Genomic DNA, 27,107 nt, shown 5'->3' with positions numbered 1-27,107 from the left:
ATTAGCTTTTCCGGGATGGTAATGCAATCTCATGTCATAATCCTTGATGAGCTCCAACCATCTCCTCTGTCTGAGGTTCAACTCCTTCTGCGTGAAAATGTACTTCAAACTCTTGTGATCCGTGTACACCTCACAATGATTTCCAATGAGGAAATGTCTCCACGTCTTCAATGCATGCACTACGGCTGCTAACTCCAAATCATGCGTGGCATAATTCAACTCATGAGGCTTCAGTTGTCGTGAAGCATACGAAACAACTCCCCCTTCCTGCATAAGCACTGCTCCAAGTCCTCGACGTGAAGCGTCGCAATACACCTCATAATCCTTGGTCTGATCTGGCAAAATCAATACTGGTGAGGTAACCAAACGTTTCTTCAACTCCTGGAAACTAGCCTCACACTCCTCAGTCCAATTGAATTTAGTATCCTTCTTCAACAACTCCGTCATAGGCTTCGCAATCCTTGAAAAGTTCTCAATGAATCTCCGGTAGTATCCTGCGAGTCCAAGAAAACTCCGGATCTCTCCAACTGTTGTTGGTGCTTCCCATTAGGTTACGGTCTCAACCTTTGTGGGGTCAACTGCTATACCTTCTCCGGATATAACATGTCCGAGGAATCCTACTTCCTTCAACCAAAACTCACATTTGCTGAATTTGGCGTATAACTGATGTTCCCTTAGTTTCTCCAAAACCAAACGCAAATGTTCGTTATGCTCTTCTTCATTCTTTGAATAAACCAAAATATCATCAATGAACACTACGACGAACTTATCCAAAAACTCCATAAACACTTTGTTCATCAGGTTCATAAAATAGGCAGGCGCGTTAGTCAATCCAAATGACATAACGGTATACTCATACAATCCATATCTCGTGGTGAATGCTGTCTTAGGTATGTCCTGCTCTCGAATCTTCAATTGGTGGTACCCTGATCGCAAATCGATCTTGGAAAACACTTTAGCTCCTTGCAACCGATCAAACAGATCGTTGATCATTGGCAGTGGGTACTTATTCTTGATGGTTACTTCATTCAATCCCCGATAATCTACAACCATCCTTAATGATCCATCCTTCTTTTCCACTAGGAGTACGGGTGATCCCCAAGGTGAAGAACTTGGGCGAATGTAACCTTTATCCAATAACTCCTTAATCTGATTCTTTATTTCCACCAAATCCTTTATTGGCATCCTATATGGTCGCTTCAATATTGGGCCTGTACCTGGCAATAACTCAATCAAAAACTCAATGTCTCTATCCGGTGGCATGCCTGGCAATTCCTCAGGAAATACATCAGGAAAATCCTTTACCACTGGTACTTCCTCCTGCACGACTCCTGTTAGGCAATTCACTTGTGTCCTTTTTGGTACATGCCGGGATACATACTTGATCCTTCTCCCTTCTGGTGTAGTAAGCAAAATTGACTTACTAGCACACTCAATATTCCCTTCATACTTTGATAACCAATCCATGCCTAATATCACATCCAATCCTTGAGATTCCAATACTATTAGGTCTGAGGGAAACACATAGTTAATCCTTAATGGTAACCGATCACACCATCGTCTAGCCATAAACTCCGCTCCTGGTGAGCTTACTAACATGGGTGACCTAAGGGCTTGGGTTGGCAGGTTATACTTTTCCACAAATCCCCTTGATATGTATGAATGCGATGCACCAGTATCAAAAAGAACGAGTGCAGTAAATGACTTAACCAAAAACTTACCGATTACTGCATCGGGCTGATCTTCAACCTCCTCCACATTAACGTGGTTCACCTGTCCCCTATTGAAAGGGTTCGGCTTCTTTCCAGAGCTTCCATTGCCATTTCCAATCTGGCCTTCAGGACATTCATTGGCATAATGTCCGGTCTTCGAACACTTGAAACAGGTGACTTGACTCAGGTCTCTCTTGGTTGGGGTCGATGGGGTTGTCCGGTTCTGGCCGTTGCTTCCTCCATTCCCATTACCATTCTTGTGGCCATTATGGTTGTGCGAGCTACCTCCTCCATGGGTATGCTGAAACTGAAATCCCGGTTTAGGGGTAAAACGGGGCTTCTGCTGGGCTCCAGAGTTATACTTCCCCTGTCCATACTTCCTCTTACGGTTCTCCATCTGCTGTTGCTTCCCTTCTATCATGATGGCACGATCTACCAACTCCTGGTAGTTGTTGAAACTTGCTACCATCAACTTCATACTTAGTTCATCATTCAGTCCTTCCAAAAACTTCTCCTGCTTAGCTGCATCCGTAGCAACGTCATCTGGGGCATAACGGGCTAGCTTACTAAACTCCTCCACATACTGGCCAACAGTCCTTCCTCCTTGGCGTAAGTTGCGAAACTCACGCTTCTTTATGGCCATAGCTCCTGCTGAAACATGGGCAGTGCGGAAAGCTTGCTGAAACTGATCCCATGTGACCGTGTCAACTGGGTAAGTGGCTGTGAAATTCTCCCACCATGCTGCCGCACGTCCGTCAAGCTGGTGAGCGGCAAACTTCACTTTCTCACCATCCGTGCATCCTGCAGTGGTCAACTCCCTTCCTATCTTGCGGAGCCAATCGTCTGCTACTATCGGCTCGGTGCTACTAGAAAACACCGGCGGATTCAGCCTAAGAAAACGGGCTAAGTGGTCAATAGGTGGTGGTGGTGGTGGGTTGTTATTGTTGTTCTGCTGATTCTGAACTAACATCTGCATCAACTGATTCTGCTGTTGGATCAACTGAGTGAGCTCCGGTGGAAATCCATTGTCACGTCTCGGAGGCATCTAAGGGTTTAGAAAAGACGAGAATTGAGAATAGAATGAGGTCTAAAGGGAAAACACTACCCCAATGCACATGAGCAAATGCACACAAAATCACTTCAATCAATCAAGCAAGGGCTTACAAACGGTCTAACTATCGCAAAAGTGCTCGACTATTGTTTACATGGGGAAATACTACTATTATCTGGTGGTCATCTAGAAATTTGAACCGGTGGAAGACTCCATGATATCTGCTCCAGCTTCGTCTTCAAAGTCGGGTTCACTTGGATCCGAATTGGTGTCGTCGATGATGATGTAGTTGTCCGGACATGCGACGTACTCATCTTCCTCCTGGGATGCTAACTTCCTCTTGAGTTCTTCAATCTCCTGCTTAAGATCGTTATTGTGCCTTGCTAGAGCTACGATCTCGTCCATGTAGTCCTTGCGTGTAGACTTCAGTTCTCCTTCTAGCTCGATGATCCTTGCCTTCGCATTCTTCAACTCCATCATATCATTGCACATCTGGTTCTCGTGGCGTCGAATGTGCTGATTTAACTCCTGGATGAAAGATGCAATGGATCTATCCTTCTTGGTGCTGACTAACTCCCATTGTTCATCTCGGTGTCCGCAAATCTGGTAGATAGTGTCCTTGAGGTCTTCTTGATAAACTTCTCCAATGCGTCCTATGGTGATATGAGCTGCCATGCTCCTTCCCAGACTCCAGGTTGGTGCATTGAAAACACTATCTATGGGCTTCGTGATTGGCGCGAATGTTCTTCCCGGAACGTGAGCTTGAATCTTCCAGCGCTCCTCTTCAGGCAGAGTGGTGTTGAAGGTTCCCGTGAAGCTTGGTAATCCAATGTTCAGGTACTTGGTGACTTCCTTCAGGTGAAATCCAAATGGTGTGCCTTCATCCGGTTGAGCGTACTTAATCTTTACGTTCGTCATCCTAATAGAGTAGAAAAGATGAGGAGTTAGAAAATGAGAAGAGAATGGAAATCTATGGCTTTAACTTAGTGATCGTGTCCTACAGTCAGCGTGTGCTCTGATACCATCTCTGTAGCGACCTGACCCGAATGGATCACGTCTGCTGTGCTACGGTGTCATCCCTGGATCAGTAATGCTGACACCACACAGTACATCGAGGTTTTATAACAGAGTTGCAATCACACACTTATTACATCGATGGCTCAAAAAGAACTTATTACAATAAATATGGCTGAAGGCCATCTAATAATGATAACAGCGGAAGACTTGGAAGATAAATGGGTCCATCAACTCCAGCGGCATCACTGAGTATAGGGCCACGACCTAAACGCACCTCAATCGTCGTCTGAAAAGTCTGCAACATTAACGTTGCAGCCCGAAAACGGGTCAGCACATGGAATATGCTGGCAAAGTAACACATAGAGAGTAATGGAATGAAACAGCTATACTATATGCATATATGGCTGGTGGAAAGCTCTATGGTTACAATTTTGCGTAAAGCCAATTTTTCCCTACTGCAAAGGAATAAATTTATTTAACTATTATGGTGGTTGTGAAACATTGAGAATGGTTGATAGCATTCTCAATCCCAATTAAGAATAATTAAAACCCAACAACATTAATTAGAAGTAACATGTTGAGATTCACAATGATATTCAAGTACTAGATACTCAAGTTGTCCATAACTGGGGACACGGCTAATCATGATTAGTTTGTACACTCTGCAGAGGTTTGCGCACTTTTCCCCAGAAGACTTGATCGCCTCCGTTTGGTTTCTCGCACTACACGGTGTTTGAGAACACGGATGACCGAGACACAGTCTTTCAGAAGCGCTGGCACCTTACATGTGGGGTAGACCGTACCACCTACAACCCCTACATCTGCTAATCCACCCCGTAAGAGTTCGCACAACTTAGTCAACTATGCCAGAGCCCATAATGGCTTGTGGCTGCACACGGAAGTTTCTAGCATGAAAGATCTTATGATCCCTTTGAGCCTGGGTGGCGGTCCAAAAAAAACAGGCAAGTCCTGATAGACATCAGGTGCCTCAATCCACCCAGATGTGTGTTTAAGTTGCCACCTTAGATAAACCATTAAAATTATCAACTCACATCTGTCATGGATATCACTCACCCAATCCACGTCTACTAGCATAGCATGGCATAATAAGCAAACGTAGAAGTAACTCCCAAAGGTTTCATAGTAATACAGGTGATAGGTACTACCTCATCTACTTCCCATCCCACAATTTAATTAGATCCTAATCATGCAATGTGAGAGGATTGATCTGATGCAATAAAACATGGGTTGTAGAAAAGGTATGATCAAAGTGTTACTTGCCTTGCTGATGATCCGCGAGTCCTAGGGTTTCGAAGTAACAAGCGGCGCAATCCGGGTAATCTATCGCAGACAAACAACAAGCATACAATAAGTACTCATCTAATGCACAGGTAAAACTCGAACAAGAGAACGAACCAGAAAGTTCAATTTAAGAACTCCGGTTGAAAAGAAAGAACGAACCGAACAAAGAAACGGAAAACAAACGGCGGAAGAAAACAACTCGGTTCTAGCAAGTTGAAACTAGGTCAAATTTTACCGGGGCAAAAACTTGTTTAAGTTGATTAGACGGAACGGCGGTTTTGAAACGAAACTCCAGGCGCTTGAATCACCTGATTCCGATAAACGAGCGAAAAGAAACACTAGAAAGAAGATCGGATATGAGATCGCGATCGCGGAAAAGACGCGGAATAAATCTGACGAGAAGAAAAAGAAGAACGGTTAAACGAACGGACGTTCGTTAACCTAGAAGAATCCGGTGATCACGTTCGTTAAGACGAACGGTCCAAAGGCAACTAAATCGGAGAAGAAAACGAATCCGATCTAGGGTTTCGGAGAAGAAAACCGAAACGAAAAACCGATCTAGAACACCGGAACGGTTTGGCGAAGAACCGGAAAGAAAACGAATCGGAAAAGAAGAATCGGAACGATTAGAAGAAAACGATCCGATGAAAAGAATAGATGTAGCGCGGGGCTACCTCCGGCGAGGTCTCCGGCGAGGGGCTCCAGCGGCGTGGGCGTGGGGCGGCGCGGCAAGGTGCGGCGGCGGCTAGGTGCGGCGGCGGCGGCGGCTAAGGCGGCGGCGGCGGCGTAGGGCGCGGGCGGCGGCTTAGGGCGCGGGGTGCGGTGGAGTGCTTGGGGTTGAGAGAGGCTTGGAATTTGATGTGTTTAGAGGGGGGGTGCTTGGGTATTTATATTGGGGAGGGGAGGGGTTTACTTGGGGTAGAGGGCAAGGAGTTAGACAAGGAATAGGAATAGAAAAGAGGGAAGGAAAAGATCTAGAAATAGAAAAGGAATATACGGAAGTAGGACCAAAGTCCTACTAGGATTCGGTACAGGAGAGAGGCGGCGGCGGCCTCCTGCGCCTGCGCCTGGCGCGCGGCTAGCGATGGCCTTGGCTGGCTGCTTGGCTTGCGGCGGCTTCGGCCTTTGGCCCGGCTGGCCCGTGAATAGTTTTTTTTTAACGGTTCAGCGCGCAGAGAAAAAAAAAGAGATCTAAACGAACTCCGAAAAATCTAACGTAAATTTTTCCCGACTCCTAAAAATGAGCCGAACAAAATGAACTTTTCTCCGGACCTAAAATGCAATTTTCGAAAACGCGCATTTTTCCCTATCCAAATAAAATGCAAATAAAACTTCGGCAAACAAAAATTGATCTATTTATTAAATCTTCATTTTCCTAAATTTTGGGAAAGTCATATTATTCCCTCTCTCATATTTTGACACCGGAAAATTTATTGAAGATAAAACAAATAAATCAAACGATCCTCTTTTCAAAATTTGAGAAACTCTCAAATATGAAAATAACGAAATCTCCAACTCTCTCCGGAGGTCCTTGAGTTGCGTGAAATTTCTAGGATCAACCAAAATGCAAGAAAATATGCTATGCATGATGATCTAGTGTATAACATTCCAAATTGGAAATTTGGGATGTTACATTCCGCTTCCAGTGACCAGTCTGTTTGCAGTAGAAGCACTCAGTCTCAGGCTTAGGTCTAGACTTGGGTTTCTTCTCCTGAGCAGCAACTTGTTTGCTATTCTTCTTGAAGTTCCCCTTCTTCTTCCCTTTGCCCTTTTTCTTCAAACTAGTGGTGTTTTGACCATCAACACTTGATGCTCCTTCTTGATGTCTACCTCCGCGGCCTTTAGCATCGCGAAGAGCTCGGGAATAGTCTTATTCATCCCTTGCATGTTATAGTTCATCACGAAGCTTTTGTAGCTTGGTGGCAGTGATTCAAGAACTCTTTCAATGACACTATCAACAGGAAGATTAACTCCCAGTTGAGTCAAGTGATTATGATACCCAGACATTTTGAGTATATGTTCACTGACAGAACTATTATCCTCCATCTTGCAGCTATAGAACTTATTGGAGACTTCATATCTCTCAATCCGGGCGTTTGCTTGAAATATTAACTTCAACTCCTGGAACATCTCATATGCTCCATGACGTTCAAAACGTCGTTGAAGACCCGGTTCTAAGCCGTAAAGCATGGCACACTGAACTATCGAGTAGTCATCAGCTTTGCTCTGCCAGACGTTCATAACATCTGGTGTTGCTCCTGCAGCAGGCTTGGCACTTAGCGGTGCTTCCAGGACGTAATTCTTCTATGCAGCAATGAGGATAATCCTCAAGTTACGGACCCAGTCCGTGTAATTGCTACCATCATCTTTCAACTTTGCTTTCTCATGGAACGCATTAAAATTCAATTGAACAACATCACTGGCCATCTATCTACAATCAACATAGACAAGCAAGATACTATCAGGTACTAAGTTCATGATAAATTTAAGTTCAATTAATCATATTACCTAAGAACTCCCACTTAGATAGACATCCCTCTAATCCTCTAAGTGATCACGTGATCCAAATCAACTCAACCATGTCCGATCATCACGTGAGATGGAGTAGTTTCAATGGTGAACATCACTATGTTGATCATATCTACTATATGATTCACGCTCGACCTTTCGGTCTCCATGTTCCGAGGCCATATCTGTTATATGGTAGGCTCGTCAAGTTTAACCTGAGTATTCCGTGTGTGCAACTGTTTTGCACCCGTTGTATTTGTACGTAGAGCCTATCACACCCGATCATCACGTGGTGTCTTAGCACGAAGAACTTTCGCAACGGTGCATACTCAGGGAGAACACTTCTACCTTGATAATTTAGTGAGAGATCATCTTATAATGCTACCGTCAATCAAAGCAAGATAAGATGCATAAAAGATAAACATCACATGCAATCAATATAAGTGATATGATATGGACATCATCATCTTGTGCTTGTGATCTCCATCTTCGAAGCACCGTCATGATCATCATCGTCACCGGCGCGACACCTTGATCTCCATCGTAGCATCGTTGTCGTCTCGCCAATCTTATGCTTCCACGACTATCGCTACCGCTTAGTGATAATGTAAAGCATTACAGGGCGCTCGCATTGCTTACAATAAAGCGACAACCATATGGCTCCTGCCAGTTGCCGATAACTCGGTTACAAAACATGATCATCTCATACAATAAAATTTAGCATCATGTCTTGACCATATCACATCACAACATGCCCTGCAAAAACAAGTTAGACGTCCTCTACTTTGTTGTTGCAAGTTTTACGTGGCTGCTACGGGCTTAGCAAGAACCGTTCTTACCTACGCATCAAAACCACAACGATAGTTTGTCAAGTTGGTGCTGTTTTAACCTTCGCAAGGACCGGGCGTAGCCACACTTGGTTCAACTAGAGTTGGAGAAACTGACACCCGCCAACCACCTGTGTGCAAAGCACGTCGGTAGAACCAGTCTCGCGTAAGCGTACGCGTAATGTCGGTCCGGGCCGCTTCATCCAACAATACCGCCGAACCAAAGTATGACATGCTGGTAAGCAGTATGACTTATATCGCCCACAACTCACTTGTGTTCTACTCGTGCATATGACATCTACACATAAAACCTGGCTCGGATGCCACTGTTGGGAACGTAGTAATTTCAAAAAAATTCCTACGCACACGCAAGATCATGGTGATGCATAGCAATGAGAGGGGAGACCGAAAGCGGAAGCATTAGCACAACGCGGTTGATGTAGTCGCACGTCCTCACGATCCGACTGATCAAGTACCGAACGTACGGCACCTCCGAGTTCAGCACATGTTCAGCCCGGTGACGTCCCTTGAACTCCGATCCAGCCGAGTGTTGGGGGAGAGTTTCGTCAGCACGACGGCGTGGTGACGATGATGATGTTCTACCGACGCAGGGCTTCGCCTAAGCACCGCTACAGTATTATCGAGGTGGACTATGGTGGAGGGGGCAACGCAAACGGCTAAAAGATCAAAACGATCAATTGTTGTGTCTATGGGGTGCCCCCTGCCCCCGTATATAAAGGAGCAAGGGGGGGTGCGGCCGGCCAGGGAGAGGGCGTGCCAGGAGGAGTCCTACTCCCACCGGGAGTAGGACTTCCCCCCTTTCCTAGTTGGAATAAGATTCGGGAGAAGGAAAGAGAGATGGGAAGAAGGAAAGAGGGGCCGGCCCCCCTTGCCCTAAACCAATTCGGTTTGGGCCTTGGGGGGCGCGCCCCACACTCCCCTTTCTTCCCTCTATTTCCACTAAGGCCCATGTAGGCCCATTAAGTCCCCGGGGGGTTCCGGTAACCTCCCGGTACTCCGGTAAAATCCCGATTTCACCCGGAACACTTCCGACATCCAAATATAGGCTTCCAATATATCAATTTTTATGTCTCGACCATTTCGTGACTCCTCGTCATGTCCTTGATCACATCCTGGACTTCGAACAACCTCCGGTACATCAAAACATATAAACTCATAATATAATTGTCATCGTAACGTTAAGCGTGCGCACCCTACGGGTTCGAGAACTATGTAGACATAACTGAGACACGTCTCCGGTCAATAACCAATAGCGGAACCTGGATGCTCATATTGGCTCCTACATATTCTACGAAGATCTTTATCGGTCAAACCGCATAACAACATACGTTGTTCCCTTTGTCATCAGTATGTTACTTGCCCGAGATTCGATCGTAGGTATCTCAATACCTAGTTAAATCTCGTTACCGGCAAGTCTCTTTACTCATTCCGTAATAAATCATCTCGCAACTAACTCATTAGTTGCAATGCTTGCAAGGCTTAAGTGATGTGCATTACCGAGAGGGCCCAGAGATACCTCTCCGACAATCGGAGTGACAAATCCTAATCTCGAAATACGCCAACCCAACAAGTACCTTTGGAGACACCTGTAGAGCACCTTTATAATCACCCAGTTACGTTGTGACGTTTGGTAGCACACAAAGTGTTCCTCCGATAAACGGGAGTTGCATAATCTCATAGTCATAGGAACATGTATAAGTCATGAAGAAAGCAATAGCAACAAACTAAACGATCAAGTGTTAAGCTAACGGAATGGGTCAAGTCAATCACATCATTCTCCTAATGATGTGATCCCGTTAATCAAATGACAACTCATGTCAATGGTTAGGAAACTTAACCATCTTTGATCAACGAGCTAGTCAAGTAGAGGCATACTAGTGACACTCTGTTTGTCTTATGTATTCACACATGTATTATGTTTCCGGTTAATACAATTCTAGCACGAATAATAAACATTTATCATGATATAAGGAAATAAATAATAACTTTATTATTGCCTCTAGGGAATATTTCTTCACCAGCTGCACTGGCGGCTCACGCACAAGAGGCTATCTCTATCAAACAGTGGTGGAATGAGATGAACGCACTTGCATCATGGACAGAAAGGCTCTTGTTGTAGAAATCTACGCGGCTTGGAATCCATTGAAAGAGCCAATGTATTTTCTCATTTTTTGCCATGCATGCGTGCAATAAAACTAAGAACAACTCTAGCCGATCCCCTAAAAATAGAGAAGGAAACAGCGGAGTAAACTTTATCAGAGTATATTAACTCCGCTAGATATGGTCATTGAGTAAAAAGCAAATTTAAATGTAAATGAACAAAGATTTGATAAACCACTCAAGCATAGTTTAATGATCACGGAAGCATAGTCTAATTCGACACATAATTTACATCTTAAACCACCGAAGCATAGTCTAAAACCTTAAACCACTTAGAGGGCGAGTTACTCCACCCGCGAAATCCCATCGTCCATGGGGTCTGGCCTTGTGTCGCCGTCGCCATAGTCGGGGAAGATCCTCGTCGGCGCCGCCGTCCTCCTTGCCGCTTGAGACGTCGATGACCCCCCCCCCCCTACCTCTGTTGCATGCTCCCTGAAGATCTTGCGCTCCGCCACCGCGAGCTCGGGTACTGGTGGCGAAGGTCTGCCATGTACTCCTCGTCGGCGGCTCTGTCGCGTTCCGCTCCCTCGCCTCCCGGTCCTCCTTAGCCAACGACGCACTCACCAGCCCTGGTGACGGCCCCTTGCCCCATGGGAGGTTGAGTCGAGGATGCGCCAGCGGTTCGCTCGTGGCGGCACGGATCCGCGCTGCGGATGGGCGTCGGGGATCGACGGCCACGAGATCCGGCCATTTTGGAGGAGGGGAGCGGCAAGGAACATCGAGGGGGGGGGGGAGGTTGTTGCCGACAGCATGGAGGAGGGAGGAGGAGAGGCAGAGGAGGGTGGGGGTATTTACTCCGCCGACTAGCGGTGGAGTTAATATAGACGCGGATAAGCGATGGAGAAAAAATTATCCTCTATGGGTTTTAGGGGTTCGGCTAGGTCCTGATTAGAGGAGTATAATCAGATTTTTACTCCTCTAACCGGTTATAGGGGATCGGCTAGAGTTGGTCTAAGAAGAGTAAATCGATGTCATGGATGCGTGCAATAAATTAGGAGCAATTAATTCAAGAGATCAAATGCAATTGATGTCGCTTGAATTTGGGCCGTTGGATTTGGTGACAGACCACGAAAGTCAAATGGACTCTTCGATACGATTAAATGCATTAGATCGTAGGGCGATGGTTGTCTTGTGCACACTAAATTTAATGGCTTAATAGAATTACAACCGGCGCTTTTATAAGCAACAATAAGTATAAATGTAAATGTAAATAAATAATACAGAAATATACTATTTATTAACATAAATTGAGTGGGGGGGATGACAGCCGTGAGATTGAAATTGGATGGCTGATACTGGGGGGATGACAGCCGTGAGATTGAACTTGGATGGCTGATATCGCTGCTACCAAGGTGAGTGCAGAGGACATGGAGATAGCGTGGCGCCGCCGCCACCGTCGCCCTCCCTCGCAAACTTGGCAACAGGGAGAATCACAGACAAACCGTAATCGCCAAGGAAGACAACCGCCACCGGTCTCAACATATATATAGGGATAGGGCATACATACATAGCAACGCAGGTCCGCAGGCAGGGAAGCAACATACGGAGTAGCACACAACTTCTTCAGGATCTTCGTCTTCTCCATCTCCGGCGGCGGCGGCGGGTACGTATCTCTTCCTACTTACCCCGCTCCTCTCCTTGTACTCACATATGCATATGCTCTCCGATAAATCCGCTGAGGAACACATGGACTGGCTGGTATTCTGGGCGAGCAGAGAGAGCATGCCAAACTCGTGCACACCGAGTTGGACTTCGAGTGAATCTGATGATATTCAGTTTGGGTTTAGAAAAAAAAAACCGAATCACTTTCATGGTGATTAATCTGATGGACATGTAGTAATCTATTGTGTTTTGCTTTGTTATGACATTTTTACTCCCTGTAGCGAGTGCTCCAAATCATTCAGTTTCTTGCAAACTTTGCAGGGATGAAGAAATCAGTGTGTTCAAATTTGTTTTTTTTTTTACGAAAAGAAATCAGTGTGTTCATTTATTTATTTCGGTGTTTTTGCGAAAACAATCAGTGTGCTCATTGAATATCCAGAATTAATTCCAGATTCGCAACTTGAAAAATCAAATCTCAATCGATGATGAAGAAATAAGTGTGTTCATTGATCATGCTTCATGCATGTGTATCCAGAATAAATTCCAACCTCTCAACTGATTGATGCCTGCAGGTGGTTGAAGGCAGCCCCCCTTCTGAACCGAATCGCGTGCTCTCCATCAAAAAAGGCTTCTCAAGATGTTCATCGTAGAAGACAAGGGCAGTGCCATTGCTCTCATGTGTGCCGCCCTCCTCTTCTTGGGCACATGGCCAGCATTGCTCACCCTCTTGGAGCGCAGGGGGCGGCTGCCGCAGCACACGTACCTCGATTACTCGATCACCAACCTCCTCGCCGCGGTCCTCATTGCGCTCACCTTGGGCCAGCTTGGGGAGAGCAAGCAAGACATGCCCAATTTCTTCACCCAGCTCAGTCAGGTTAGCTTAGCTTTCATTTATTTCCAGGAAATAAATAATCATGCATTTATTTATTTATGCAACAACTTCCTGATGATACAGATAATTTTTCATTCGGTTTGCTGACTCTGAATGTTTTTTTATGAAGGATAACTGGCCTTCGGTGCTGTTTGCAATGGCAGGGGGCCTTGTGCTCAGTATTGGGAACCTTTCTACACAATATGCTTGGGCATATGTGGGTCTCTCAGTTACTGAGGTTATCTGCGCAAGCATGGTTGTTGTAATAGGTAAGTTTGTGAACAGACTTGAAGATATGAGTACAGCTGGTATCTGAAAAAGAACATTTACGGTTAACTAAACCGATGCACCAATTTATCTGCGCAATCATCCTGTATCCTCAAAGAATTCCGCTCATTTTTAACGCGTGTTGTATTTTCAGGCACAACACTGAATTATTTCCTGGACAACCGCATCAACAGGGCAGATATTCTTTTCACTGGAGTGGCTTGCTTCCTTGTTGCAGTCATCCTTGGGACTGCTGTACACGCTTCCAATGCAGCTGATAATGAAGAGAAACTAAGTGAATCCACAAATGGCTACAACCTTGGGTAACATCTCACTTTCTTGCACATTTTTTCCGTCAGACCGAGTCAAATTATATCAGCTACATGCATTAGGCGTCAATATTTGGTAAACCATTTTACGTCTTTATGGTTGCTTCTCTGACCATTATTGTCTAATTCAACAGGACAAATGGAGGTATGGAGCCAAGCAAACAAGGTATACATGATGCACTAGAGGTGGACATAGAGAATGGAGCTTGTGCAGAAGAGGTCACCAGAGCTGAAGCAGGAACTGCAGAGTACCTGATTGAGCTCGAAGGCCGGCGTTCGGTTAAGGTAAAATCGTACTAGGTGTCGCAAGTCATTTTATTTCAGAGAGCAAAAAAAATCAGATGGTATTGGATGGATTTTTGCAACACCAATGAAGTGAAGTGAAGTGATCTAATCAAACTTGTTCATCATTTTCCAGGTGTTTGGATCGAGCACCCTCAAGGGGCTTGGGCTAGTTTTCTTTGCCGGGGTGTGCCTCTCGCTCTTCTCCCCGGCACTCAACCTCGCCACCAATGACCAGTGGCACACCCTGAAAGGCGGCGTCCCGCACCTGGTTGTGTACACCGCCTTCTTCTACTTCTCCATGTCGTGCTTCGTCATCGGTGTCGGCCTCAACATCTTGTTCCTCTACCGCCCAATGGCCGGCGTGCCAAAGTCGTCCTTCAGGGCCTATCTGGGTGACTGGGAAGGCAGGCAATGGGCTCTCCTCGCCGGCTTGCTTTGTGGTTTTGGCAATGGCTTCCAGTTCATGGGTGGTCAGGCTGCTGGTTATGCTGCTGCTGATGCTGTTGAGGTTTGTTTGTTCAATCAATGTCTACTCCTTTCTTATATGCACATGCTCGCATCCAGCACCGTAAAAAAAACATGTTTACATTCTGTATATGATTCAAGATGTTAAAAAGAATACTATCCTGTGGTAGATAATAGTTTTAACTTTTAAATAAGATGCTAGCAACTTACAAGAAGGATATTCAGAGAGAAGAGGGCACTATGAATATGAATCTAACTGTTTCTGCATTTGTTCAATATCAGGCATTGCCACTTGTGAGCACATTCTGGGGCATCGTGCTATTTGGGGAGTACCGCAGGTCGTCCAAGAAAACCTACACTCTGCTCGTGTTGATGCTGCTCATGTTCGTCGCGGCTGTAGCAACGCTCATGGCTTCATCAGGTCACAGGAGCACAAAGTGATCATTCTGGGGCATCTTGCTATTTTGGATCATGGAGTAGTGAAAGTTCGCTCTGCTCGTCGAGTTCATGCTGCTCATGTTGGCCGCCGGCTGTAGCCACGCTCATGACTTCATCTGGTCAAAGGCGCACAAAGTGATCGGCTATCTGTTCTTCTAGTTTGGTACTCCTCCTGCCACAAGGCATGGGAATGAAGGAAGACGGGGTGGCAAGGGAATTGATTCATCCGGGAAGCAGCAGGGCCTGCCATGACAAAGTGGATTTTATTCCTGATGTTTTTGTCTGAATGGAGTTGTTAGATGTAGCCGTACATAACCTGAAACAAGAGGTTTTTGCAGTTCAAAGAGAATTTGTAGGAATTTTGGAGCATTGGAATCATAGAAATACTTTCTGTAATCCATTTTGTATTGCAAAATTCCAATGAGTCCAATGAATCCATATTGTGTTTTGAGTTATTATATGATTTCGGCATGCCATATAGTTTTCTTATTGCTACTTTTTAACTCGTCTGCCAACCAAACCGCCGAAGGTAATCCTATTTGGTGTTGATGCAAAACCATACAAAGGTAACTTTCCATAACACCATGAAAGACCGTTGCCAAATTATTATGTTTGATTCCATGTGAAATCAGAAGACAACACAATATATGATATGTTACTATGAATTTAAACAATCTATATACATGATAGCATATGCTACAAAAATAATCTGATGTTCCTAAACCTTAAGCCTCATGTGGCTCCCATCAATTGATCAGGTGGCATAGGCCACACCTGGTTTTTTTTGTGACCTTGTAATGTGATTATGTGATACTCGTTGGCCCTGTTGCTTGAATGGGATTGTACATTTGTTGACACAAGATTTTGACATGAAAAAAAGGAGCTAAGATGTTCTTCAAATCGCCGAAACGAACAACTTTGATATTTGGGTCATCTCCATCCGAAATCATATGCAACCTCGGAGGCCAAAAGAGTGTTGTGGAGCAGAGAAAACAACCCAGTCTAACCGGATCCGTTTTCCTAGTATAACTGGATCAAATCCGAGAAGAGCTAGATGTTAGCCCACTGTAACTGGGCCAGACCGGAGAAGATCCGACTGTTAGCTAGAATAACCGGGCCCAGCCCGTGAGTGGCCGATATATCGGCTGTTTCAACCGGGATTCTGTCCAATTTGTCCCAAAAATTTACATTGCCATCATTGGGCATTTTTCGGCATGGACGACCTCAAATTTAGCGGTAATGCTGGTGTATTTGCTTGTGTAGAAAACACTAAGCTAACTTTACCTATTTCTTCACTGTCCCCATGTTGTTCAATTTTAATCCTAACCAGATCAATCAAGTTACGGTTGCACCTACATTCCCTAGTCCTAGTATGAGTGTGCTTAATTTGTCACACCACCCATAAGCACAAGCATGTTTAGTCATCTATCAAATTATGGATCGGTGTCCACACCATAAGGTGTACCCTATCTAGTACTCATGTCGCTCTTATGCCATCACCAAGCATCTTTGTCTACCTCATTTTCAATTTTAGCCAAATTAAAGAAGAATTTGCACAAAATGTTTCGAGAAACTTTTTGAAACGAGCTGAAAGTAAGGAATCACGTGTATCAAAAGCTTTATCCGAACGATTCAATGCAGTTTTGTACCCTCAAGGTTATAAAATCCTTGATTTTAATAAATTTAGTGGTGAGGGTATAAATAACTTGGAACACATTAGTCAATATCTAGTACAGTTGGCTAAAACAAGTTCCATCAATGAATTGAAAGTATGTTCGTTTCTTTATTAAAGTAGTTGTCCTCTTTACACCTGGCTACTCAGCATCTACCGTAGGCATGATAACTGGCGCACTAGAGGTGCGACCTTCCCGGTCATCTCGTGCCAGGGAAAGGTCATGTTAGTCGGGGGTAATCCTCGTGCCATTCGGACCTCATATCCGACGTCACCCATCGACAAAATCGAGAAAGACCACATGATCTGCCGTCCTCGCATCTATTCCCAAGCTTCATGCAAACCATCCTATCCTACGAGCCAACACCACCACCATGGGCAACAACCATCAGCCATCCCCGAACACAAACCACACTGCTCATCAACCACGATTATGGAGGCAACAAATATAAAGACTTTGAGTTTGTGCATCACCTTGACAACCTTGTTTCATAAACATTTTGTGGCCATCAATATGACGAATTTGCTAAAGTTCCTCTTAAAAGACAGCGCAATATGACGGTGGAGATGGAGAGGCCGGTTATAGTTTGTCCTTAACATGGGTTTTATGGCAAAATCGTACGATTACTGAAGATCCTAGCAAAAAGGCTACATTTACCTGCCTTGACGTACCAAAGTCGTCCTTCAAGGCCTATCTGAGTGACTGTGAAGGCAGGCAATGGGCTCTCCTCGCCGGCTTGCTTTGTGGCTTCGGCAATGGCTTCCAGTTCATGGGTGGCTGGTTATGCTGCTGCTGATGCTGTTGAGGTTTGATTGCTGAATCAATCTCTAGCCCTTTCTTATATGCATGCTAGCATCCAGCACCGTAAAAAAACATGTTTGCATTCTGTGTGATTCAGTCAAGATGTTAAATTAATATTATTGAATCTCTAAAAAATATCTTATCCTGTGGTGGATATAACTTTTAACTTTTAATTGATGTTAGCAACTTACAAGAAGGAAATTCAGAGAGACGAGGCACTATGAATATGAATCTAACTGTTTCTGCATTGTTGGCTGTTCATCAGGCATTGCCACTTGTGAGCACATTCTGGGGAATCGTGCTATTCAGCGAGTACCGCAAGTCGTCCAAGAATACGTACGCTCTGCTCATTTTGATGCTGCTCATGTTCGTCGCGGCTGTAGCAACGCTCATGGCTTCAGCAGGTCGCAGGAGCACAAAGTAATCATTCTGGGCATCTTGCTATTCTGGATCATGAAGTAGCGAAAGTTCGCTCTGCTCGTCGAGTTCATGCTGCTCATGTTGGTCGCCGGCTGTAGCCATGCTCATGGCTTCGTCCGGTGAAAGGCGCACAAAGTGATCAGCTGTCCCATACTTTCATCTCTTCTTCTAGTTTGGAACTCCTCCTGCCACATGGCATAGGAATGAAGAGGGGAAGGCAAGTGACATTGATCCATCCGGGAAGCAAGCCATGCCATGACAAAGTGGATTTTATTCCTGATGTTTTGGTCTGAATGGAGTTGTTAGATGTAGCCGTACATAACCTGAAACAAGAGGTTTTGTAGTTGAAAGAGAATTTGTAGGAATTTTGGAGGATTGGAATCATACTTTTTACAATGCACTTTGTATTGCAAAATTCCAATGAGTCCAACCTCATGGAAACTCTTGTAGTCCCACCAAATGTTTTTGTGTTAGTTATTATAAGATTTCAACATGCCATATACTTTTCTTATTGCTACTTTTTTAATATGCGTAACACCAAACCACCAAAGGTAATCCTATTTAGAGTTGATGCAAAACCATACAAAGGTGACTCTCCATAACACCATGAAAGATCGTTGCCAAGTTATTATGTTTGATTCCATGTGAAATCAGAAGACAACACAATATTTGATTCTGTTACTGAAAATTAAAAATTCTATACAGGATAGTATATACTACAAAAATAATATGATTTTCCTAAACCTCAAGCCTCATTTGGCCCCCAATTGATCAGGTGGATCCTCATCATAATTTACCTTGGGTTGGAAGTACATATCTTTTATGGAGGACTAGATGATCAATCTAAGCGATGTAGATTTTGCATTCGGAGGAGCTTTTAGGAATATATTGTTACCTCACATGCTAATTGTGTTGGCCTCATGTGCAACCGCGCGCCCAACCTCATGTGGGAAAGGTAGTTACGTCGAGGACATGGCTCGCCCTTGCACGCCTACACACGCTAATGCTGGAACAGGTCACTATCCCTAAAACTATAATGGTCGCTAAATAGTCGTGTCTAAAATTTATATGCTACATAGAAACAAAGTCTGTCATGGAGTGTTAGAACAACTCTAGCAGAAGGATGACTAACTACAAGCATGTGAGCAATCAGAAGGGTGGGGTGCTAGGGGTGCTATAAGAGAAGGACGGAAGAAGCCAATGGAAGGAAAGCTACTAAGAGAGGATTCAGGTGACGGTGGAGTTGGTGTGGTTATCAGAGACCATAGAGGTGATTGCATCAGTTGTGCCCCAATGCCATCTTTCGCATGTTGTCCATGCAGTGATAGCTAAAGCATTTGCTTTCGTTGAAAAAGGCTTTTGCCCCGCTTTATATATAAAGCACCAAACAACAGCACCTGGTACAACGCACGCCCCCACAACACACACACTCAAGGCAGGATACATAGGCACCGAGCGCAACAACACCAACACTAGCACTATGTGAAGAGGTGAAGCCATATATGACGAACCGTGGGCTCCTAGGCGGTGCCTTCAGGAAGGGGACGACACCGGAGCGCCGCCACCGCCCGATCCAAGGATCAGAGTTTCCCATGGAGCAACACAATGGGCAATGAGGGCCGCGGCGGCGACGCCTTCAGGAAGGGAACGAGTTTCGCCGCCGCCGGTCCGTCCGAAGATAAAGCAGGTTTTTACCCCGGCCACCATTCACCACCACCGAACGCCACACCCCGACTAACACGCCGTCCACACGGCCATGGCAACCGGGCAGCACCAAGCCACGGGCTCTGCCCATGAGCACCGCGGACCCACCACCAGGGTCGCCGCCCCCGCATCCAAGACCTTGACACCACCTCATCCGAGATCCGCCGCTGCCCCAATCAAAGCCATGAGTGGAAAGGACCCGTCTTTCGCACCCCTAGGCTGCCCCCAGTGCCGAGGCCCGATAGGCCGGCCGAAACTGGCCTCCATCACCTCGTCCTGCGGCACCGGGCGCGAGACGAGCTCGGTCCTGCTACCGGGCATGAGATGAGCATGGTCCTGCTGTCGGGCGCGAGACGAGCTCAGTCCTGCTGCCGGGCGCGAGACAAGGTCGGTCCTGCTGCCGGGCGCGAGACGAGCTCGATCCTGCTGCCGGGTGCGAGACGAGTGATGGATCGCAGCTGGGGAGGGCCAATCATTCGACGAAGGTTGCGCCCAGATGACGAGGAGAGAGCTCGAAGGTCGCAACGGGCCGCCTACAGACGAGCCGACACCAGAGATCCAGCCGTCGCCGTAACCGACCCGCCAAGGGCAGCAGCCCCGCCGGGCCACTGCCCACCCGGCGAGCTCCAAACATCGGAGCTGACGGGCACGCACCGCCGCACTACCACGCCGCTGCTACCTCCACTGAGCTGCGAGGAGGAAATAGCCGACCGTGGCCTAGGCCAAGCGCAGCCCGTGGCACCAGGGAACTCAGCCTGCAGCAAGAAACGCCTTCCGCTGCCGCCCCAGTCCACCCCACCACCACCGCCACCACAACTTACCCCTACCGGCGACTGGAGAGGCCGGCCGTGGCCAAAGCCGCCCACAGCCCCCGCCGAAGGACAAGCCGCCGGCACCGAATCCGGATCTGGGCCGGGCCGCCCCACGCGCCACCACTTGGAGAAGATGACCCACCACAGCCGCCGCGCGCCGTCCAGGCCCCAGGTCGCCGGTGCGCCGCCGCCGTCCCGCGCTCCCAGCGCCGCGCCAATAGGCCCGTGGCCACCCGACCCCCCCCCCCCCCCCCCCCCCCCCCCCCCCCCCCCCCCGCGCGCCACGCACTGTCCCGCGGCAGCAGCCGACCACATCGAGGGGGAGAAACTCCCCGCCGCCACCCACGCCGGCCGGGCTTTGCCCGGCGGCTTGTCGCGGTGGCGGCGGGGGAGGGAGGCCGGGAGGAGGGGACGGGGAGGAGGCGGCTAGGGTTGCCCCCGAGGTCGCTCGCAGGAGCGGCTCGGGGAAGAGGCCAAGAGAATTTCCTTTCGCACCGTGGTCGCATCCGCGACAAGTAAATTCTGCATCAAAGCATTTGCTTTCAGAGAGGGTTTACAAATTGCATGGCAAATAGATATCAACTCTTCCATAATTCACACTGATTGTGTTCGGGTCATTCTAACCATTAATGATAGAGGTTTCTCGGCTACTATGAGAAGTGCAATTTACACTGATTGTAATATTCTTTTCATTGGTTTTGATAATGTTTTTGTGGAATATTGTAATAGGGAGACCAATGTACGGGCTCATGAACTAGCTAGGAATGTCGTGGCTATGTCCAAAACTTGTATTTGGCACGGTGATCCCCTAACTTTATTTTTGCGAGTTTGGTAAATGATGTAACTCTTTTATCTAATCAATAAAGCTTTTCATGATAGTTTTCACTAAAAAAACTCGAGCAAAGTCGCCGTGTTGACCGAAAAGACACAAGCATCATACATGTCAGAATCGTCGTAATTTATGGAGTGCCCTTCATATCTGGCCTCCCAGCCTTCATATTTAACGTCTCAAGGCTAACTTAGGGCATGTACAATGGTGGCATATGGATACATATGCCCCATGATAAAAAGTAATTTGAGGCATCCATATTTATTTTTTCTCCCCAATGCAAGCTACCACTAGTGGGCCTCATTAAGAAATAAAAAATAAAGACTTTAGTACACATGCATCTCTACTTTTCATTCCAACCTTTTCAGCTTTTGTCATTAGACCACACGTTTTCTCTTCAAGCACCCGTCTCCTGAAGAGGATCCAGCTTCCTTATCCGAACCTACTTTACGTCATATCCGATCCTACATGGCACGCGAGGCATCACCTTAAGGTTATGCATTATACACGCCCTTATGGAGTACAGTTTATATGACAGTTGCATGGGGCGAGAAGGAAGCTTCACGTGTTCCCCCACCTCACATGGGATGCCTGAGAGATTGAGGAAAAGGGAAGCCCCCATGGACAAGTGCGTACCACGTCTTTTGGGTAATCATGTATGTCATTAAACTAAAATAACATTACATGAGCGCACACACACAAAGAAACTACTAGACATAGAGAGACATGACAGACCTGAAAACTTTGTGAAGAAGCCCATGAAGGAATAAAACTATTAAAAAATCCATTAAGCCTCTGCACAAACCAAAACCGTCGACCGTCTCGAACCCCCAACACCGTCGAGGCAATCGCCGAAGAGAGAGGAGAAGCGCCTCGTCTGTCGCCGTAGCTGGGAGAGTATCATCGCTGCCAGGGCTTTGTGAACCAAAGACCAGGCCTGTTGCACGCGCCAGGACACATAAACTAGTTATATGCTTTCAACAGTTATCCACTCCGCACCTAGGTACCCAACGTTTACCTAGGACACGATAACTGATACACAAAAGGTGCGTCCTTTCCGGTCCTCTCGTGTCGGAGAAAGGTCATGTCAGCCGAGGGTCATCCTCATGCCATCCGGACCTTATATCCAGCGTCACCCATCAACAAAATTGAGAAAGACCACATGATATGCCGTCCTCCCGCCTCTTCGCAAACTTCATGCAAACTATCTTATCCTACGAGCCAACATCACACCACCATGGCCAGCATCCATCAGCCATCCTCGAACACGAACCACACTGCTCCTCAACCACGATTATGGAGTAAGCAAATATGAAGACTTCGAGTTTGTGCATCATCTCGACAATCTTACTCTATAAGTATTTGGTGGCTATCAATATGACGACTTTTCTAGAGTTGCTCTTAAAAAGACAGCAAGACGATGGTGGGGCAAGAGTTGAAAGATGGAGAAGCCCAAATGGGTTTTACATGCGCTGCCCTGACGCTGTGACCCCACACAGCCTGCTCCGGCTCGTCGACCAGTGACCTGCCGCCCGCCGCCGCCGCCCGCCGGCGGCACCCTCCGGCCATTTGCCGATCGCTTTCCTAACCACCAAACGCATTTCCTCCCGCGCACGCGAGCGGGCGCCATGGCTGGGCACCTAACCAAAAACCCATTGCTCCTCCTCGTCCAGCCCCGCCGCCTCTGCACCGCCGCCGCATCCTCCTCGGCCGCCGCGGGAGAACTCGCCCCCTCGCCCGTCGTCAAGGAGATACCCCACGACGATGACCTCGTGGAGGAGTCGCGCAGCCGCCTCGTGCGCGACACCTGCAAGCTGTTCGAGCTCCGCGGCTCGTGGACCCCGAAGCTGGAGGCGCAGCTCCGGAACCTGCTCCGGGTGATCTCCCCGCCGCAGGTCCGCGCCGTGCTCCGCGCGCAGGCGCAGACGGACGCCCGCGCCGCGTTCGAGTTCTTCCGCTGGGCCGACCGCCAGTGGTGCTACCGGCACGCCCCGGAGGTGTTCGACGAAATGCTGAGCCTCCTCGGCCGCACCAGGCTCCACGACCCCGCCCGGCGCGTCATGCGCCTCATGATCCACCGCCGCATGAGGCGCGGGACGCAGCAGTTCGCGCATCTCATGCTCTCGTACAGCCGCGCGGGGAAGCTCCGCTCCGCCATGCGCGTGCTCCAGCTCATGCAGAAGGACGGGTGCGCACCTGACATATCAATATGTAACGTGGCAGTGAATGTGCTTGTTTTTGCCGGGCGCATTGACAAGGCGCTTGAGTTTAGCGACCGGATGTGACGTGTCGGGGTCGAGCCGGATGTAGTCACATACAATTGCCTTATTAAGGGGTTATGTAGCGTGCGGAGGGTTGTTGAGGCGCTAGAGATGATCGGTGTGATGCTGCAAAATGGGTGTCCACCTGATAAGATTACCTATTATACAGTGATGGGCTTCTTGTGCAAGGAGAAGAGGGTGGCAGAGGTGCGGGGTTTGCTTGGGAGGATGATGAATGATGCGGGTCTATTTCCAGATCAGGTCACCTATAACATGCTCATCCATGTGTTTGCAAAGCATGGGCATGCAGATGAGGCGTTGGAGTTCTTGAGGGAGTTAGAGGGGAAAAGATTTCGTGTTGATGAGGTTGGATATAGTGCAGTTGTGCACTCTTTCTGCTTGAATGGGAGGATGGCCGAGGCAAAGGAGATTGTAGGTGAGATGATTTCAAAAGAATGTCACCCTGATGTTGTGACATACAGTGCAGTGGTGGATGGGTTCTGTCGGATCGAGGAAATTGATCAAGCAAGAAAGATGATGAAGCATATGCTGGAATTTAGTCTATATTGAAGGCAGCCCAATAACTATTTCAGAAATTTCTAATAAATCCTAGAGGCCCACTTAGCTCATTTGTGCAAAGTAAGGGATACTATTAAAGTTTAGTCCCATATTACTAGTTTAGTGGGAGTTGGACCTCCTTATAAGGGAGGTTCTTTCCCCACTTGTATGAGCATAAGAACAAGAGGAACATCCACGCGCGCTCCTCCTCCGCCGCCCACCGCACCGGGTTGCGGGAATGAGCCGAGCTGATGTCTAAATTTTTGCCATGCACTACGGGTATACGAAAGGTCACTCAGGAGCTGGAAAGTTTTTGTTGTAATGGATATTGAATACGAACGCTGCACCCTTCGGCTGCTGTCTGTTCGTTTCATCTCCCGCGTTCCCTTCAGCTCCCGGCGCAGCCTCTCGCCTCATTCTCTTGCACCTATAAAAGGGAGGTCGCTCCTCTCAGAGAGACGCACCAGAACTTCTCCTTCCTCTCGCCACCGGTTCCAATCTCTGAGCTGCTGCTATCTTCCTCATCCCGGCTTGCGGCGTGCACCGCAGGTCGGGACAGTAGGCCTCCGAAACCGCACCTCTTTGAGTCCTGTACGGGAGAAGGGTGATAAGGTTTTTGGGAAGCGCTCTGCGTGACTACTGACTGACTCCTTCGTCACGGACGCCCCGGACTTCGACGACTACTTCCCCGACGACGACTTCTTCCCCGACGTCGACAACCTCCTCGACGACATGGCTGGCGAGGACACCGACCCCAAGTCCAGTGCTACTGCTGCTTTGTCCAGTATGTGTTCTTCTTTCTGTTGGATATCCTGCCACAGTTTCTCGTACTAGTACTTGCCCTAAATATGTTAGGTTCTATCTCATATATGCAACTAATTCTACTGTTTGCTATAGATATGATAGGCTACGGTTCATATATACAGAAGCTATTTACCTTCTCTCTGTCAGAACGTATGACTTGTTTTATCTCTACTATATTAGTCATGCTTTCTCTAGTATTTCTGTTAATAAAATCATTTGGTAAATTGCTCATATTTCCAACAGCATATGTATAAGAATGGCTGCAAGCCAAACATAGTCACGCATACTGCACTGTTAAATGGTCTCTGCAAAGCTGGGAAAACTTCAGAGGCTTTGGAATTGCTAAACAACAGTGGAGAGGAATGGTGGACTCCAAGTGATATCACATACAGTGTTGTAATGCATGGGTTTAGAAGAGAAGGGAAACTAAAGGAATCATGTGATGTCGTTGCCCAGATGTTGCAGAAGGGTTTCTTTCCCACTACTGTGGAGATTAACTTACTGATCCATGCGTTATGTAAGGAAGGAAAGCCGGCAGAGGCCAAAGACTTCATGGAGCAGTGCCAAAGCAAAGGTTGTACCATTAATGTTATTAACTTCACTACTGTAATTACGGCAGGGGGATTTGGAATCAGCGCTGTCTTTGTTGGATGACTTGTATCTCAGTAACAGGCATCCAGATGTTGTAACTTATACTGTTGTTGTCAATGCTTTGGGAAAGAAAGGTCGGCTGAAAGAAGCGACAGAGCTTGTGAAGAAAATGCTTAATAGAGGAATTGTCCCTACACTCGTTACATACAGGACAGTGATACATAGATACTGTGAGAAGGGTACAGTGGAAGAATTACTCGATCTGCTGGATAAGATGTTAGCGAGACAAGAGCTTAAGAGTGTATACAATCAGGTCAGAAGCTATGTGCATTAGGTAAAATAAATGAAGCTTACAGTCTCCTCAGCAAGGTACTGAGAACTGCCTCGCAGAGAGACGCTCAGACATGCCACATTCTGATGGAGAGTTTTCTTAATAGAGGTCTCGCAGTTCAGTCATACAATGTGGCGTGCCAGATGTTTCAGAGAAATTTAATTCCTGATATTAAATTGTGTCGAAAAGTTGACAATCAGCTGACCTTAGAGAAACAACCAGCTGCTGGGAAGCTTATAGTTAAGTTTGTAGAAAGAGGTCTTCTGAAACGTTGATGTATCATGTATTTATTGGCAAGAATGTTTAAGATTTGATCTGATTGTTAGAAACAGATGCATTACATACTAGAAAGCTTACTCACTTTCTTCTACCTAAAACTGACAGATTTTAGTTTTGTGTTCAGTTGGTAACGTTTGCTTCATGCTCATACCCCTGCACCTGTCACCAACTTATTCACAGCCAGCCAATAGACTGGTAGGTATGGAACCTGAAGGTTAGTTAGCTGCAACTACTGAACAGTACACATGTTTATGCATATATCAGCATCACAAGGGCTTGGTCCATAATGAACTAGACTGAGTGAAACACTTAAGTGGAGGAGACAATGAAGGGAGATGGCGACGCTGCGACGGTGCCGTTGCTGGACTTCATCGATGACCAGTCAGCCGCCTCGGAGGAGCTGCTGCGGCGGGAACCGGTGCCATTTGACGTGCTTTTTTTTTCCAACCGGGCTCGCACCCCTTTTCATTAATTTTACAATCAACAGAAATACAATGTTCCAGTAGTTTTATCAAGACAACCACACCCAAAATAAGACTGAAAGAGAAGGAGCGAGCTGGAGCATCGACAGGAAACCCACCGCAAGAGGACCCTAAAACAGATCAACTGCCATGGAACGAAAACCTGACGACACCGACTAGCCACTACCCTAACCATCAGCGAAAATAGTGCACAACCTGATAGACTACATAGTCTACTCAGGGTAGAAAGAAGTAACTCTCCAAAAGCACATAAGACTCCAGAACGGGCATCAAACCTCAGTGGACTGCAAACCAAGCAGATTAGCCGATCTGGATCCCCTCTCCATCCTTCAGTCGCATCACACCTCGCGAGTGAGTCCTGTCCGCCAGAGCTGCTGCCACATACGCCAATCTCTTCACACCCGCCTGAAACTTCGACCTATCTTCTTCTTTCAGTGGTCCTGCCCAGTACAACATAAAAGAATATGCACTGGAAACAGCCTCCAGCGGAGAACGAGCATTATAATTGTCAAAAATAACTTTGTTTCGAAGACACCATATCCCCCAACACAAAGCAGCAATGATCATCATGTAAAATTGTTTTCCACCAGGGAAAAACTTATACAACCACGCCCAGCTTTGCCAGAGGGATCGCGGGCAACAGGACGCTCCAGCCGTAAGTCCCAGGGTCCCCCAGACTGTTCGAGCAAGAGGACATGTAAAGAATA

General features: G+C 47.0%; 1 protein-coding gene and 2 pseudogenes across 1 annotated transcript; all 3 read left to right on the top strand.

Moving 5' to 3' along the window:
• Positions 1–12,004: 12,004 nt before the first annotated feature.
• On the top strand, positions 12,005–15,299 carry LOC125555529 (ureide permease 1-like). The gene is made up of 7 exons (XM_048718443.1): positions 12,005–12,201; positions 12,773–13,074; positions 13,202–13,340; positions 13,493–13,661; positions 13,802–13,952; positions 14,086–14,460; positions 14,700–15,299. Exons 2-7 carry the CDS (start codon positions 12,838–12,840, stop codon positions 14,856–14,858), a joined length of 1,230 nt encoding a protein of 409 aa, XP_048574400.1. The 5' UTR covers positions 12,005–12,201; positions 12,773–12,837; the 3' UTR covers positions 14,859–15,299.
• Positions 15,300–16,069: 770 nt separating this feature from the next.
• On the top strand, positions 16,070–18,394 carry LOC125506695 (annotated as a pseudogene).
• Positions 18,395–22,544: 4,150 nt separating this feature from the next.
• On the top strand, positions 22,545–25,914 carry LOC125506694 (annotated as a pseudogene).
• The last annotated feature ends 1,193 nt before the right edge of the window (positions 25,915–27,107 follow it).

The sequence above is a fragment of the Triticum urartu genome, chromosome 5, assembly GCF_003073215.2.
Source record: "Triticum urartu cultivar G1812 chromosome 5, Tu2.1, whole genome shotgun sequence".
Lineage (NCBI taxonomy): Eukaryota > Viridiplantae > Streptophyta > Magnoliopsida > Poales > Poaceae > Triticum > Triticum urartu.
Note: the sequence above shows the minus strand (reverse complement) of the source record. Positions and strands in the feature narration are given on the sequence as shown.

What these genes read in the sequence shown, in the direction of transcription:
- LOC125555529 (XM_048718443.1), top strand. Translation starts at nt 12,838, where the DNA reads ATGTTCATCGTAGAAGACAAGGGCAGTGCCATTGCTCTCATGTGTGCC. An exon ending in ACAAATGGCTACAACCTTGG is followed by an intron (nt 13,662 to 13,801) that starts GTAACATCTCAC and finishes CTAATTCAACAG; the next exon opens with GACAAATGGAGGTATGGAGC. An exon ending in CTGCTGCTGATGCTGTTGAG is followed by an intron (nt 14,461 to 14,699) that starts GTTTGTTTGTTC and finishes GTTCAATATCAG; the next exon opens with GCATTGCCACTTGTGAGCAC.